The sequence below is a fragment of the Staurois parvus genome, unplaced genomic scaffold (genome assembly GCF_062004578.1).
Source record: "Staurois parvus isolate SC_StPar_1 unplaced genomic scaffold, SC_StPar_1.0 ptg000463l, whole genome shotgun sequence".
Lineage (NCBI taxonomy): Eukaryota > Metazoa > Chordata > Amphibia > Anura > Ranidae > Staurois > Staurois parvus.
In genome coordinates, this window is record NW_028318259.1 from 1964151 (window position 1) to 1981868 (window position 17718).

The window sequence follows — 17718 nt, forward strand, 5'->3', positions numbered from 1 at the left end:
TAACATTTGATATGTTTTCTATTTTCTATTGTGAATAAAATATGGGTTTATGAGATTTGCAAATCATTGTATTGTTTTTATGTAGATTTTACACAGCTTTTCTTTGGAATTGGGGTTCAATTCTTTCAATTGGGAATTCTTTGGAATTGGGGTTGCAATACACACTGCAATACTTCGGTGCTATCTTCTACAGCACCTCTTACTTGTCAGAAGATTTCCTCAGTTTTCTGGGTTAAATGAGGCCCATTGTCACTGAACCTGGAAGACTGAGGACACAATGTGATTGTAGGGAATCATGGACCTGTCATTAAGGGGGTGTCCCCACAGTGCCCACTCACTGCTGAAGATCAGAAGAGGACTCTATGTGCCACGTGACAGGCTTGAAGTCTTCAGAAAAGGATAAGTATAAAATATTCTAAAATATAAAAATACTGCTGCAGGGACATCCAGGGAAGGATGGGGAGCACTGGATTACTGGGGGGCAGAATCCAGAATTGGGCTTTAGTACACTAGAACCTAGTGAAAACAGATCAAGCTTTATGGAAATTCCTTTGCTACATTTCCCAAGAGCCCACAAACCCCAGCAAGCCATCCAGACCTTGTCCTTGTGCATTTCAGAGCACTCCTGTACCTTCCATGTCTGCATCAGACCAGATTTTCACTAATGATACTTCAAATGGTTAAAATATCTCTGACTGATAAGGAGAATGCAGGTATTGCACTGACTCTCAACAGGAAGATATGTAGAGCGCAGTGCACTGTACTACCTGCAAGATTTAATGTGAGATCTATAAGCACTTTAAATCCAGGCATTTCTTAAATTACATAATACTTAAACCCTGCTAAGCAGTATATGGACACCAAAAATGCATTGGAATTACTATTTTCTACATATCTAGATTCCTTTCAAGACCCCCTCTTGTGTTTGGGGCATCCTAACATACGGAAGAGGCCTCACCAAATGATGTTGCGCACGCATGTGCAGATGTGCCTAAAATTGCTGCTGGGCTTTGGGACCCAATGGAGGCCACCGGCACATATTCGCACATGCAGATTTCCTTGCGCAAGCACGTGAGGATGTAGCAGTGAAGGGAGTCTTGGACCCCTTTTCCTGTGCCTGTGTGAGCTCTGCCAGGTCCTCAAGGTTGCACAGAGCCATTTGGTGCATCTGCGCATGCACTGGATTATCGAAAATGGCGGTGCTGGTGGAGGAGGACAGAACTACAATCAAGAGGACTGAAATTCCCATTTATTGATTGCAGAGGTAGCACCTCCATGTACACAATAGCAAGAGGCCAGCACAAAACATAAAGGTACCTCCTCAAACTCATCCGCCTTGTAAAGGTTGGGGACCTCTCCAGAGCTCAGGATGTTGTTGACGTCCTCCAGGAAAGCTTCATCTGTGATTTGGGTATCCGCCAGAAGGAAGACAGAGGGGCGCCCGTCTACACCAGCCAACTTGTACAGTTTTTTAATGTCTTGATAGAGAAAGAAAGGAGCATAGAGAGATGAGAAAAGAAGAAAAGGAAATCATTGTACATCATGATGATTTCTATAAGATAAAAACAAGTTTGGCCCAAAATGTTACTTTAATATATACACTATACTGACAAAAGTATTGGGATGCCTGCTTTTTACACGCACATGAACTGTAATGGCATCCCAGTCTTAGTCCGTAGGGTTCAATATTGAGTTGGCCCCGCCCTTTACAGCTATAACGGCTTCAACTCTCCTGGGAAGGCCGTCCACAAGGTTTAGGAGGGTGTCTATGGGAAGGTTGGACCATTCCTCCAGAAGCGCATTTGTGAGGTCTATCGGGTTGAGGTAAGGACTCTGTGCAGGACAGTCAAGTTCCTCCACTCCAAACTCGCTCATCCATGTCTCTATGGACCTTGCTATGTGCACTTGTGCGCAGTCATTTTGGAACAGGAAGGGGCCATCCCCAAACTTTTCCCAGAAAGTTGGGATAGGCATAAAATTGCCCAAAATATCTTGGTATGCTGACGCCTTAAGAGTTCCCTTCACTGGAACTAGGGGGCCAAGCCCAACCCCAACCCCTGAAAAACAACCCCACACCATAATCCCTTCCACCAAATGTTACATTTGGCACAATGCAGTCAGGCAAGTACCGTTTTCCTGGCAACTGCCAAACCCAGACATGTCCATCAGATTGCCAGACAGAGAAGTGTGATTGGTCACTCCAGAGAACACGTCTCCACCGCTCTAGAGTCCAGTGGCAGCATGCTTCACACCACGGCATCCATTACTGTGCATTGCACTTGGAGATGTAAGGCTTGGATGAAGCTGCTTGGCCATGGAAACCCATTCCATGAAGCTCTCTACGCACTGTTGTTGTGCTAATCTGAAGGCCACACCAAGTTTGGAGGTCTTTAGCTATTGACTCTGCAGACAGTTGGCATTTTCTGCGCACTGTGCGCTTCAGCATGTGCTGACCCCGCCATGTCATGTGACGTGGCCTACCACTTGGTGGCTGAGTTGCTGTTGTTCCCAGTTGCTTCCACTTTGTTATAATCCCACTAACAGTTGAGCGTGGAATATTTAGTAGCCAGGAAATGTCATGGATGGACTTATTGCACAGGTGACCACCTATCACGGGACCACGCTTGGAGTCACTGAGCTCCTGAGAGCGACCCATTCTTTCACCAATGTTTGTAGAAGCAGTCTGCATGCCTAGGGGCTTGATTTTATACACCTGTGGCCATGGAGGTGATTGGAACACCTGAATCACAAAATTTGGAGGGGGGGGGGGCCAATACTTTTGGCAATATAGTGTATGTAGACCCGAGTAATCAACTTCTCTTATTTGCTCCCTGTTTTGACCCCTGATGAAGAAGCAGGCAGCTACGATATGAGTGAAGTGCAAAGACCCAGGTCTACCCAGCACAAGTCTCTTAGGGCTCATTCACACTAGTGGATGAAGGGCGGTAAAACACCCTGTTGAGTGGTGTTTATACTGTCCTTAAAGTGTTACTAACCCAGGACCCTGCATTCACTATATCCGCTCTCCCCGGACCCTGCACTCACTATATCCGCTCTCCCCGGACCCTGCATTCACTATATCCGCTCTCCCCGGACCCTGCATTCACTATATCTGGTCTCCCCAGATCCTGCATTCACTATATCCGCTCTCCCCGGACCCTGCATTCACTATATCCGCTCTCCCCGGACCCTGCATTCACTATATCCGCTCTCCCCGGACCCTGCATTCACTATATCCGCTCTCCCCGGACCACGCATTCACTATATCCGGTCTCCCCGGACCCTGCATTCACTATATCCGTTCTCCCAGGACCCTGCATTCACTATATCTAGTCTCCCCGGACCCTGCATTCACTATATCTAGTCTCCCCGGACCCTGCATTCACTATATCTGGTCTCCCCGGACCCTGCATTCACTATATCCGCTCTCCCCGGACCCTGCATTCACTATATCCGGTCTCCCACAGTACACACAATATGGAAATGCAATTATTTTAGTAAGTATACGCTGCTAAATACCTTGTCTCATCAGCAGTTACAGCAGTCTTGTGACTTCTATCAGTGTCCAGCAGAGCACTGGTTAAAGCTTGTAGGAATTTTCATTCCACTCTGACTGCCCTATGAGATTGCATAACCCCTGACCTTCTGGACAGTGCTGATTGACCCTGTGCTGATCACATGCACCCTCTCAAGAAAAGTTTCTCTAGCAGTACACAGCAAACTGAGCATATGCAGAGTGTCCCCGAAGCTGTGTTCTATCAGGAGATGAAGTGGGGAACGTGGAAGAAAGGGAGGATCAGAGATGACAGGATCAAACATCCTTTTTACACAATGTGAAGGATTAACCCCTTAAGTTCCAACATGAGTATAACAAGCATGTGATGCTTTGCTTTGTGGCAGGAATTACACCCCCTGTCACTACAGCCACTGGGTGCGACTCAGTCAAGTGAATAGGGGCTGCACTGCAAGCCCCCCACAACCGGGGTTCAAGGGGTTAAAGCAGGCAGTAAGGAGGTGAAGCAACGACTCCCTACCACTTGTAAAAAGCTCTCTGAAGAGCAATCAGAACGCAGATCACTTTTCAGAAACCAAAGAAAGTGTCCTTACTGAGTCCTATATCAGCTGGTTTATTAGGTTTATATATTGGTAGATGGGGTTGTTTCTTTGTTTTTAAGTGTTTTTTATTCCTTGCTTGTATGTTTTATATATGTTTAGGCTTCTGCAGCGTGTTTTTCTTGTATTGATAAAGTCCTACATACTATTAACTATTTCTAGTGGTGTAGATACTTTTGATATAGAGTTTTCTGGCTTTGCTGTGCAATTTGCTCCTTTTTGTGTCCTGTAAATATACCATTGAAAACATTTGTTATATTTGATCTATAAGTGCAAAAAAAAACCCCGTTGATCCTGCCAGAAATCCAGTGAGCTGATAATTTCCTGTGTGTTATGCTTGTGCTACACTGTTATCAACTCCATTGTTCACAGGTATCCCTGAGCACTACAAAACACCTCCCCTCTATTCGAAAAACGAATGCAGACACCACATCTAAGGACTGCTGGGATGTACTATATTACATTTCTTTTCTTGTGTTTAGATACACTTTAAAGACCTGAACTGAGAGACACTTGGTGGCTTCCATTGTCAACCTCCTTCTGGAAATGCAACCTGCCTGGCAGCAATTTTGTTCTATCTTATTAAGGAGGTAAAGAAGAGAGTACAGGTGCTCTTTAAATGTCCTCAGTGCGCGTCAGTCATTTGCCTCCTCACCTTCGCGGAACTCTTGCCTGCGGTATCCACGCGTCACCTCCAGCTGGAAGACTTTATATTCACAGATATAGGCCGCCAACCGTGCAAGACTCTGCCGCCCACTGCCGCCAATGCCGACTAGTAACATGTTCCCCCGCGGCTGGCCAATCACACGCACAATTCTGGTCACTGCAAAAGGTAAAGAAACACAAAGATTTATTCTCTGTTGGACATCATCAAAATAGTAATAGTGATGTCCAAACCGCAGGAACCAATCAGAATTCACCTACTGCAATTCGATAGATTCTGATTGGTTACTATGATTTAGATGAGATGAAGTACAGCATTTATTGGTAATGAGCAGGTACAATGCACACCAATCATTTGTTAACCAAAAAGAGGAAGAGCCCATTGACAAGGGCTCCCATATGCCTCTCATTGGACCATGCAGACCCCCAAGGCACCATGCCTGCCCTTTGTTTTCCATATAGGATTGCATGGAGTTGGTATGCAGAACGCACCGTGTTGGATGGCATCAGTGAACAGGACGAGTTTCTTGGCCGCAGTCCCGGGCTGCTGAGTTAGTTCCTCTAGCTGGGTCATCATGAACTTTTTCAAAGTGCCAAAGTCGGTGATGTCCTCGTACACGGGGGGCTCCCGCATAAAATCACCTGCAGAAGGAAAGGGAGTGAGTGTAATTATAGGCAAGAGGTCCAAGGCCAGGTGGAGGGGTAGGCAGAAGAGGCAGCCACCTTGGGCTTTAGCAGAACAGGTAGGTGTATAAAGGGCAGGACTTTAAAAACTATGCTAGTTAAGTAGTTCACGGCTCATGGGGGGAGGGGTGGGGTCAGCCTTTTTGTCTTGGGTGTAAAAGATCCTTGTCTGGGCACTGAAGGTCATCTTCATTCATGCATTGCCCAGCAGTAGGTGAAATAATGGGGCTTGGGGCATTAAACTATATGGGGGCATTAAACTATATGGGGGCATTAAACTATATGACGACCCTAACCATGACCTCATTTTCTCCATTTCGGTTCCATCTACTTACCAGTGCCTGGAGTCCAGCTCTGTCTTCCTGAAGCCGGTTCTTCTCACTGTTGTAGGTCCCCAGTGCCGCCATCTTTGATTTAGGAGCTAGCTGTGACTTCCTGATGAATCTCAGGCCTGCTTCCCACTGCACATGTGCAAGATCCTGTAGCACAGCGAGACTGGTTCTGTAGCTTCCTGGGGGATGGGATGTGTCCTAGGAGGCTGCGCATGGGGCAGGACGAGTGACGTCATTCTCACCTAGATGAGAACTGAGGAAGCCGGAGCGCATACGCCTCAAAAAGGTACTCACCCCCCAGTGCTGCCATCTTGGATTTGGAAGCCAAATATGATTTCCTTATGAATCTCATGTCGGCTCCCCGTTGCACATGTGCGAGATCCTGTAGCACAGCGAGACTGGTTCTGTAGCTTCCTGGGATATGGGATGTGTCCTAGGAGGCTGCGCATGGGGCAGGACGAGTGACGTCATTCTCACCTAGATGAGAACTGAGGAAGCCGGAGCGCATATGCCTCAAAAAGGTACTCACCCCCCAGTTCTGCCATCTTGGATTTGGAAGCCAACTATGATTTCCCTATGAATCACGTCGGCTCCCCGATGCACATGTGCGAGATCCCATGGCATGGTGAGACTGATTCTGTAGCTTTCTGGGAGATGGGATGTGTCCTAGTTGGCTGCGCATGGGGCAGGACGAGTGACGTCAGTCTCACCTAGATAAGAACTGAGGATGCCGGAGCGCATACGTCTCAAAAAGGTATCCACTTCCCAGTTCTGCCATCTTGGATTTGGAAGCCAACTATGATTTCCTAGATGAGAACTGAGGAAGCTGGAGCGCAGGTACTCACCCCCCAGTTCTGCCATCTTGGATTTGGAAGCCAACTATGATTTCCTTATGAATCACAGGTCATCTCCCCGCTGCACATGTGTGAGATCCCGTGGCACGGTGAGGCTGGTTCCGTAGCTTCCTGGAAGATGGGATGTGTCCTAGGAGGCTGCACATGGGGCAGGATGAGTGACATCATTCTCACCTACAGTATGTGAGAACTGAGGAAGTGGGCACACATATGTCTTAAAAAAGTACCCACTCCCCAGTGCTGCCATCTTGGATTTGTAAGTCAACTGTGATTTGCTTATGAATCACAGGTCATCTCCCTGCTGCACATGTGCGAGATCCCATGGCACGGTGAGACTGGTTATGTAGCTTCCTGGGACATGGGATGTGTCCAAGGAGGCTGCGCATGGGGCAGAACGAGTGACGTCATTCTCACCTAGGTGAGAACTGAGGAAGCGGGAGCGCATACATCTCAAAAAGGTACCCACTCCCCAGTGCTGCCATCTTGGATTTGGAAGCCAACTGTGATTTCCTTATGAATCACAGCTCGGCTCCTGCTGCACATGTGCAAGATTCCATGGCACAGTGAGACTGGTTCTGTAGCTTCCTAGGAGATGTGATGTTTCCTAGGAGGCTGTGCATGAGGCAGGATCAGCGATATCACTCGCACCTAGGTGAGAACCGAGGAAGCGGGAACGCATATGTCTCATAGAGGTACCCACCCCCCAGTGCTGCCATCTTGGATTTGGAAGCCAACTGTTATTTCCTTATGAATCACAGGTAGGTTCCCCGCTGCACATGTGCGAGATTCCGCGACATGGTGAGACTAGTTCTGTAGCTTCCTGGAAGGTGGGATGTGTCCTAGGAGGCTGCGTATGGGGCAGGATGAGCGACGTTATTCTCACCTAGGTGAGAACTGAGACAGTGGGAGTGAGTACCTGTCAAAAAAGGTATCTACTCCCCATTAAAATACAAAACAAATGTATTAGGGGTGGGAGATGTGAGAAGGATTAGTGGTCCTTTCACTTTTGAATGAAGGTCTGCTTTGAATGAACATACCATTGTCAGCATTTTGTTATATCTGTTTGATAAGTGCAAAAATATCTGAAATTCAATGTGCCGATAACTTCCTGTGCTCTTTGTCTTTGCATCTGTTATCATTTCTCTCTCTTATCTCCATGTACTACAAAACACCTCCGCCAATTGTTATGGGGATATGTGACAACACTCCCTTGATACAGTACAATGAGTGAGCATTGTAAAAATAAATAAATACAAATTCCAGTATATATACTGCCATTTGTAGATGCTATAACTTTCAAATACAGTGCCCTGAAAAAGTCTTCATACCCCTTGAAATGTCCCCAATGTTGTCATGTTACAACCAAAAACGTCAATATACTTTATTGGGATGTGATGTGATGGACCAACACAAAGTGGCACATAATTGTGAAGTGAAAGTAAAATGATAAATGGTTTTTACATTTTTTTATAAATAAATATCTGAAAAGTGTGGGGTGCATTTGTATTCGGCCCCCTTTACTTTGATACCTCTAACTAAAATCTAGTGGAACCAATTGCCTTCAGAAGTCACCTAATTAGTAAATAGAGTCCACCTGTGTGTCATGTAATCTCAGTATAAATACAGCTGTTCTGTGAAGCCCTCAGAGGTTTGTTAGAGAACATTAGTGAACAAACAGCATCATGAAGGCCAAGGAACACACCAGACAGGTCAGAGATAAAGTTGTGGAGAAGTTTAAAGCAGGGTTAGGTTATAAAAAAAAAATATCCCAAGCATTGAACATCTCACGGAGCACTGTTCAATCCATCATCCAAAAATGGAAAGAGTACGGCACAACTGCAAACCTACCAAGACATGGCCGTCCACCTAAACTGACGGGCCGGGCAAGGAGAGCATTCATCAGAGAAGCAGCCAAGAGGCCCATGGGAACTGGAGGAGCTGCAGAGATCCACAGCTCAGGAGGGAGAATCTGTCCACAGGACAACTATTAGTCGTGCGCTCCACAAATCTGGCCTTTATGGAAGAGTGGCAAGAAGAAAGCCATTGTTGGAAGAAAGCCATAAGAAGTCCCGTTTGCAGTTTGTGAGAAGCCATGTGGGAGACACAGCAAACATGTGGAAGAAGGGGCTCTAATCAGATGAGACCAAAATTGAACTTTTTGGCCTAAAAGCAAAATACTATGTGTGGTGGAAAACTAACACTGCACATCACCCTGAACACACCGTCCCCACCGTGAAACATGGTGGTGGCAGCATCATGTTGTGGGGATGCTTTTCTTCAGCAGGGACAGGGAAGCTGGTCAGAGTTGATAGAAGACGGATGGAGCCAAATACAGGGCAATCTTAGAAGAAAACCTGTTAGAGTCTGCAAAAGACTTGAGACCGGGGCGGAGGTTCCCCTTCCAGCAGGACAACGACCCGAAACATCCAGCCAGAGCTACAATGGAATGGTTTAGATCAAAGCATATTCATGTGTTAGAATGGCCCAGTCACAGTCCAGACCGAAATCCAATGGAGAATCTGTGGCCAGACCTGAAAATTGCTGTTCCCAGACGTTCTCCATCCAATCTGACAGAGCTTGAGCGATTCTGCAAAGAAGAATGGGCAGAAATGTCCCTCTCTAGATGTGCAAAGCTGGGAGAGACATCCCAAAAAAGACTTGCAGCTGGAATTGCAGCCAAAGGGGGTCCTACAAAGTATTGACTCCTGGGGGGCTGAATACAAATGCCGCCACACTTTTCACAGATTTATTTGTAAAAAAATGTTGAAAACCATTTCTCATTTTCCTTCCACTTCACAATTATGTGCCACTTTGTGTTGGTCCATCACATCAAATCCCAATAAAATACATTGTAACATGACAACATGGGGGACATTTCAAGGGGTGTGAAGACTTTTTCAAGGCATTGTAAACCAATTAATTTACACGTATTGGGATTTTGTTTAGCAAAGACATGTAGCAGAATACGTTTTGGCCTAAATTTACGAAGACATTAAATTTTTTTATTGCATATGTTTTATAGCAAAAAGTCAAAAATATAGGTTTTTTTTTCTTTTTTTCTTTATAGCAAAAAACCCCCCAAAAATGCAGGGATGATCAAATACCACTGAAAGAAAGCTCTAATTGTGGGGAAAAAAGGACATACATTTCATTTGGGTGCAGTGTTGCATGACCTCGCAATTGTCAGTTAAAGTAACGCAGTGCCATATTGCAAAAAATGGCCTGCTGAGGAAGGGGGGTAAATCTAGAGGGCAAGTGCTTAAACAGGAATCGTCTTACTGGCAGGATCACCAAGTAAAAATTAAGGGGAAAAGCTGAAAAAAAAGAAAACTAACGCAGCTGTCTGACTGCGATATATGACATTTTTGCTCTTGGGTTTAGATACATTTTACATATCAGGCTGTTCTGGAGTTTTTGGCTTATAGTCTAAAATAAGGTTCAAACTTCCCAGGCAGGTCTGATGTTGATTGGTCATAGGAGTACATTAACACCTTGCGCTCTTTGTACTTCTCAGCCTTTTTCTACCAGGTGCCGTGCACCGATTGGCTACCGGTTGGCTTGGACGTTACCTACCAAACATCGGCGGGTGTTTGCTGGGACACAGGTTGTGGTAGGTGAGGTCAAAGAGAGAGCCCAGTTTTTCGCTTAGGATCCCAATAAAGGCTTCTGTGTCGGAGGAATCCACCAGGCGGTCAGAAAATACTCTGCAAGAAATATGCAAATGTTCAGTTCAGGTCGGTCACATGACACGTTGGGCGTTCTTCCTCTTCTCTTGTGCTGGGAAGTCTTGTTAATGTCAGCACCACTCTCTGCATCAATATACATATGAATGACGGGTGCCATGGTGACACCCACTCATAGGGCAGGTCAGTGACACCCTGCATTCCAAGGATGTCATCAGTCATTGGGCATCATTCATCATGGAAGATGGAGGACATCTTGTGGTGATAAAGCAGTACTGCAGGTCACAGCTTCAGATTGAAAGTGAAAATTATTAAGTGTTCTTGCATGGCGACCACTTCCTGTTATCTCACATATATATTCTTATTATTATAGCCAAATGTACCACCCTAACTCCTCCCCCAGTTTTTACACTACATAGACAGTAATATACCGAAACGTGCGGATTGTTCCCGATTGGTGGGCTACTACTTTGTGGAATGTTTCGCCGAATGGTTCACGAAATATCGCTGTTTTTGTGGTGAAATTGGTCCCATAGGAATGAATGGCGGAATGTTCAACGGAATGTTCAAAACTAGAGTGGGAGCTGACAAAAAGCTAGAGTGTGAGCTGAAAAATCAGGACATGATTTCTAAACTGCCATCACTCCCTCATTTTCAAGCCCACCTACACAAATCTTATATCAAAACATTCAGCTATCCCTGCTGCCACTAACAATGTCCACGGCTAAGCCATACTCCTGATAGTTTTCACAATATGACCATTTGTTTGCAACTCACCCCTCCCATTGACTTTCATTGAATCTCCACTCTAGCCACCTCAAATTTGAAGGGCAATTTCTGAAAACTGCAACTGTGCCTTCATTTTTAATATTTCAGAGTCATACTATGCATCAAACTGTAGATCTGGGTCTTGTGATTCTCACAATATAAAGCTATTCGGTGTAGGATTTATCATTTTTAAACTACAACCGTTTGAAGATGGCAACTGCAGGCAGCAGAGTGAGCTGAAAAATCAGGACATGATTTCTAAACTGCCATCACTCCCTCATTTTCAAGCCCTAGACTACTGGTGGAGGCAAGAACACTTCACACAATTTCCCCAGAAATTGTAGCTTTTCTAGTTATTATTATTATTATACAGGATTTATATATTATTATTATTATACAGGATTTATATATTATTATTATACAGGATTTATATATTATTATTATTATACAGGATTTATATTATTATTATTATTATACAGGATTTATATATTATTATTATTATACAGGATTTATATATTATTATTATTATTATTATACAGGATTTATATTATTATTATTATTATACAGGATTTATATATTATTATTAGAGATGAGCGAATTATTCAAAAATTCGATTCGGCTGATTCGGCGAATTCGCGGAATAAATTCGATTCGAGTCGAATATATTCGCTGCGAATTTAACTTATAAAAAGGGTGTTTCTAGGCTTCAGAGAGCCTTTATATTAGTGCAGAACACTGTACCTTTAATTTAAATGCCCTTGGAGTCTGCTGGTGTTAGATTTTTAGACACATATAATACTGCTTCTAGTGTCTTGAGGCGATTATGAATGAAAGAGCCATTGTAATAAAAAATGAAGTGTGATTTTATTCTATCACACAATGGTGTCAAATAAACAATGTAAAGCGTATTATGAACAGTTCCATGTAGATACAATTACTGTAAAAATGACAAACGAAAGTTCAAAACAAAGTCACCATTATCTGTCATGGCTGTTCTATCTTTGCCATCTGCGATACTCCATGCTGTCCTTCCCAATGACTTTGTAAAGCAGGAGAAGCCGGATGTGACTAAATTGTAGCTGGAAGTGATCTCAGTATGCACCTGTTGCAGCTTCTCAGACGTGTGTTTTCAAGAGTCATGTTGCTTGTGTGTATGAGAGAGAGTGTGTATGTGAGTGTGTCCCTTGTCCGTTCCGATGGTCTTTTATGAGGCAAATGTACGTCATAGTTAGTGATCATAATACCTTCTATGGAAAGTATTACTGCTTAGCAAAGCTATTTCATAAAAGGGAAAGATGCTATACATATGATGTTTGATGGACAGGAACATATGTATGCTGATGTACCAATGATGTAACCCTTAGCTATATATTTAAAAGATAGTATAGCTTAAGAACATATCAATGTATAATCACTAAACTATATATGTATCAGTGTTAGAGACATATACTAAATATACACAGAAAATACGTAATGTAATAGTAAGTCACTTCTAATAACCTTGACATAACTACCAAATACTTTTAACCAACTATCTCTAAATATAGTCTACTCAACTTTCAACTGGTATATACTATTTCAGCTTAACTTGTATATCTTTTGGTCTCAGCTATAATTGAAGAATAGTAAATACTACCATTTGTCACAGACCACTTACACATATTAATATTAATTATGACTAATCATAAAAACCAAATATTTTGCAAGCTTGCCATCAATATAAATGCCGAATCATAATTTAGATTTAACAGCTGGGGAAGAGAAATAATACTGTCAGTCAGTATGACATGCAGATGAGTGCCGTTGATCTTAGAATCACCGCACACTTCACTCATTTGGGCAGTCACGGGGCCAAAACCAGAGTGTGGAGCCACAGTGTGGCGGTGGAGGCAGCAGCAATGGGAGGCCATACAGCACCCTATGAAAAAATGGAACCCACCAGCAGTGTGAGGAGACCTGAAAGTGGCACATGGCAGAGTGTGGCGATGGAGACAGCAGCAATGGGAGGCCGTACAGGGACCCATGACACACTCTGGACCTGGCAGCAGCATGAGGAGGCGGTACAGGGGCCCATGACAGATTACGGGCCTGGCAGCAGCATGAGGAGTCGGTACGGGGGCCCATGGCAGATTACGGGCCTGGCAGCAGCAATGGGAGGCCGTACAGGGACCCATGACACACTCTGGACCTGGCAGCAGCATGAGGAGGCGGTACAGGGGCCCATGACAGATTACGGGCCTGGCAGCAGCATGAGGAGTCGGTACGGGGGCCCATGGCAGATTACGGGCCTGGCAGCAGCAATGGGAGGCCCGTAATCTGCCAGCACCCTATGACAAAATGGAACCCACCAGCAGTGTGAGGAGACCTGAAAGTGGCACATGGCAGAGTGTGGCGATGGAGACAGCAGCAATGGGAGGCTGTACAGGGACCCATGACACACTCTGGACCTGGCAGCAGCATGAGGAGGCGGTACAGGGGCCCATGACAGATTACGGGCCTGGCAGCAGCATGAGGAGTCGGTACGGGGGCCCATGGCAGATTACGGGCCTGGCAGCAGCAATGGGAGGCCCGTAATCTGCCAGCACCCTATGACAAAATGGAACCCACCAGCAGTGTGAGGAGACCTGAAAGTGGCACATGGCAGAGTGTGGCGATGGAGACAGCAGCAATGGGAGGCCGTACAGGGACCCATGACACACTCTGGACCTGGCAGCAGCATGAGGAGGCGGTACAGGGGCCCATGACAGATTATGTGCCTGGCAGCAGCATGAGGAGTCGGTACGGGGGCCCATGGCAGATTACGGGCCTGGCAGCAGCAATGGGAGGCCCGTAATCTGCCAGCACCCTATGACAAAATGGAACCCACCAGCAGTGTGAGGAGACCTGAAAGTGGCACATGGCAGAGTGTGGCGATGGAGACAGCAGCAATGGGAAGCCGTACAGGGACCCATGACACACTCTGGACCTGGCAGCAGCAAGAGGAGGCGGTACAGGGGCCCATGGCAGAGTGGCGAAGCGTAAGCAGCTTAAATTGAAGGCCATACAGAGGCCTATGTTAAAAATAATAACATGTTTGGGGCATGATTCATGGCGGATTTAGTCAGTTGTGTCAGGAACTGGTGGTTTGAAATCCAGACTAATCCACGCCTGATTCATTTTCACAAACGTGAGTCTCTCCACACTTTGGGTGGACAGTCGTGTCCTCCGCGGAGTTAGAATACCTCCTGCCGCACTAAACACGCGCTCCGATGCCACGCTACTGGCCGGGCATGACAGCCTTTCAAGGGCAAATTCAGCTAGTTGGGGCCAAAGGTCAAGTTTCGTTGCCCAGTAGTCAAGGGGATTGTCTAGCTCGGTTGGCAGGGTGCTGTCCAAGTAGGCCCAAGCCTGTTGTTTGAGGTCCTGCTCCAGGTCCACCTGATGCTGCTGCTGCTGCGGCTGGTTAGTAGTTTCCTCACTGCGCTGGTGAAGAAAGCTATTCATCATCGACTGCAGACTGAGGCAGCCGCTGCTGGTGGAGCTGCCACTGCTCCTACCACCCCACCCCTCCCCTGCTGCCATGGCAGCGGAACGCGAGCGCACAGGGCCCACAGTGTCTGAGGATGGACGTTGGCGCAGAAAGGCAGAGACCAACTGACTACATAGGTGGTTTTTATAGTACGTTATTTTGGCCTCCCTCTCAGCAGGTGTGAAAAAGGCTACCATTTTTGAACGGTAGCGAGGGTCCAACAAGGTGGACAGCCAAAAGTCATCCCTCTGTCTGATGGTTATTATTCGGCTGTCGCTACGCAAGCAACCGAGCATGCTATGGGCCTTTTGTGCCAAGGAATGCGAGGGACTCCCTGCCTCCATCTCCACAGCATACTGCCACGGTGCGTCTGGGTCCTCTGTCTCCTCTACCAGATGCTCCTGCTCCTCCACTCCTGTCCGCTGAGTGGAAAAACCACCCATTTCACTCAATAATTCCTGAGCACCAATGTCCTCCTCTACCTCCTCCTCTTCTTCCTGTCCTGCCCCCACAGGGGTCATGTGGCGTTGAGATCTGTGCGCCACGTCTACCGCACCCTGACCAGCCATTGTTAACAGCATTTGTTCCAGGACGTGCAACAGAGGAATGACGTCGTTCATCCCATAGTCCTGCCGACTCACGAATAGCGTGGCCTCCTCAAAGGGCCTGAGCAAGCGGCAGGTGTCACGCATGAGCTGCCAATGGCTGACATCGAAGTTACACAGGGGAGTACCTTTATCCGCTTGTAACATCAGGAAATCGGTGATGGCCTTTCGCTGTTCGTAAAGGCGGTCTAACATATGTAGGGTTGAATTCCACCTTGTTGCAACGTCGCAGATCAGGCGATGCTGTGGAATTCCGTTCTGCCGCTGCAGCTCAAGGAGGGTGTGCTTTGCGGTGTAGGAATGGCTGAAATGCATGCAAAGTTTACGTGACATTTTAAGGATGTCTTGCAGTGGGATGGTGGATTTTAGGAACCGCTTGACAACCAGATTGAACACGTGAGCCATGCATGGCGCATGGCACAACCTTCCTTGACGCAGAGCAGACACCATGTTCTTTCCGTTGTCGGTCAACATGGTTCCGATTTTCAGTTTGCGCGGAGACAGCCATCTGTCGATTTCTCTGTTCATTACACTCAGAAGTTCCTCCCCTGTGTGACTACGTTCGCCAAGGCATACCAGGTGCAGCACAGCGTGACACCGTTGCGCCCTGCACATGTGATATGCCGGTCGGGTAATGGGACTTGGCACTGGGGTGGCGGCTGAGGGCACGGCGGAAGAAGAGGTGGTAGAGGCGGACATCTTTGCTCGACCAAGGACGTGCAAACGTGGAGGCAAAAGCGGCGTGACCTGTCCAAGTTGCTGGTGTGGCTGTGCCGGCACCACGTTCACCCAGTGGGCCGTAAATGACATGTACTGTCCCTGACCGTAGTTACAGCTCCACACGTCGGCGCTGCCGTGCACTTTGGCAGAGACCGACATGCTCAAAGACTGGCCCACCATCTCTTCTACATGTGAATGCAGGGCTGGCACTGCCTTTTTGGCGAAGAAATGACGGCTTGGCACTCTCCACCGCGGCTCTGCACAAGCCATCATTTCTCGGAAAGGTGCTGAGTCCACCACTTGGAAAGGGAGGGATTGCAGCACCAAAAACTTGGACAGGAGGACGTTCAGCTTCTGCACCGTCGGGTGCGTGCTCGCAAACTGTTGTCTCTTGGAAACGGATTCCAAGAAAGACTGCTGACGGAATCCGTGAAGAGGAGTAGCAGGAGAAGGAGCATCTGAATGAGCGGAAGATGCCAACGAGCGACAACTCCCCTCAGCAGAGGTGTTGGAGCCTTGACTGGCTGATAGAGGGCGATTGACGTCGGGTGACGGAGCAAGTAACGGAGCGGGTGATGGAGCGGGGGCTGGGGCAGGCAGAACCGCCGTATCTTTATCACGGTTTTCCGAGGCCACCGAATGGCGACGCTGCATATGCTGACGCAACGCTGTAGTCCCAACATGGGCCCCCTGGCCACGCTTGACTTTCTGGCCACATAGTCGACATACGGCTACGTTTACTTCCTCGGGCGGCTTGACGAAAAATTGCCACACCGCCGAGTAGGAAACTTTGCCCCCGCTACTCCTCACTGGCTGACTGCTACTTCCTCCGTGCACACCGGCACCACTACTGGCCGTGGTGGTAGGCTGCAGTGGAGCTGGTGCTCTACTCCGTGGCCGTTTGCCTCCACTGACACTGCTGCGACCCTGCTGCCTCCTGGGCAACCCACCGACTGTTTTGCTCACTGCCAAGCTGGCACCCTCTTCTCCTAATGATGCGGAAGCAATAGCCTGATGACGACGAGGCTGCCAAGTGCGATCAGCCTCATCATCATCAATTAGGGTCTCCGCCTCACTACTAGCCCCCTCGGCTGCGTGTGGGTCAGGAGACAGACCTGTCTCTAGACCGGCTACCGAGCCACTCTCCTCGCCAGTACTTCTTCGCCTGGCTGCTGAAGAGGCGGATGTCTCCCCCCGTTCCTGACCGCCCTCTGTTAGCTCTTCCTCACTGTACAGTGGGGCTGAGCCCACAGCATGCGATACTTCGCTTGGTGAGGGAACACCAAAGCACAGGGGCAGGTAGAGGACACGTGATTTCAGTGGGCTTGCTCCCGGGCCATGCCAACTAACGGTTGTGTCTGACGTACCCACCGACTGTTGGCTGTAGGTGTCAGAGGTGACCTGGGAAGAGGAAGACGACCGAGCCAACCAATCGATGACGGCAGGGTTGTCGGTGGAGACACGACCGCTGGATGACACCAGGAGCACTGGCCTCTGGCTGCGACTAGTGCTGCCTCGACCCCTTCCTCTGCTGCCACGTCTGCTCGCTCCTGAAGCATTGCCTCCTCTGCCACTCCTCTGCGTGTTGTCTGACATACTCTTTAATTCAACGATTCTGTGTCCCTGAGTAACGATTCTGTGTCCCTGAGTAACGATTCTGTGTCCCTGAGTAACGATTCTGTGTCCCTCAGTAACGATTCTGTGTCCCACAGTAACAATTCTGTGTCCCTGAGTAACGATTCTGTGTCCCTGAGTAACGATTCCGTGTCCCTGAGTAACGATTCCGTG

The 17718-nt window shown here is 47.3% G+C and overlaps 1 protein-coding gene across 1 annotated transcript in view; it reads right to left on the reverse strand.

Moving 5' to 3' along the window:
• The window catches only part of DNAH2 (dynein axonemal heavy chain 2), a 426940-nt gene that overhangs the window by 96589 nt on the left and 312633 nt on the right, over positions 1-17718 (reverse strand). The window contains exons 54-57 of the mRNA XM_089688974.1: positions 10220-10350; positions 5269-5418; positions 4769-4936; positions 1318-1478 (exon numbers count right to left, since the gene is read on the reverse strand). Coding sequence (XP_089545100.1) covers positions 1318-1478; positions 4769-4936; positions 5269-5418; positions 10220-10350 — 610 coding nt within the window. The remainder of the gene's footprint in view (positions 1-1317; positions 1479-4768; positions 4937-5268; positions 5419-10219; positions 10351-17718) is intronic.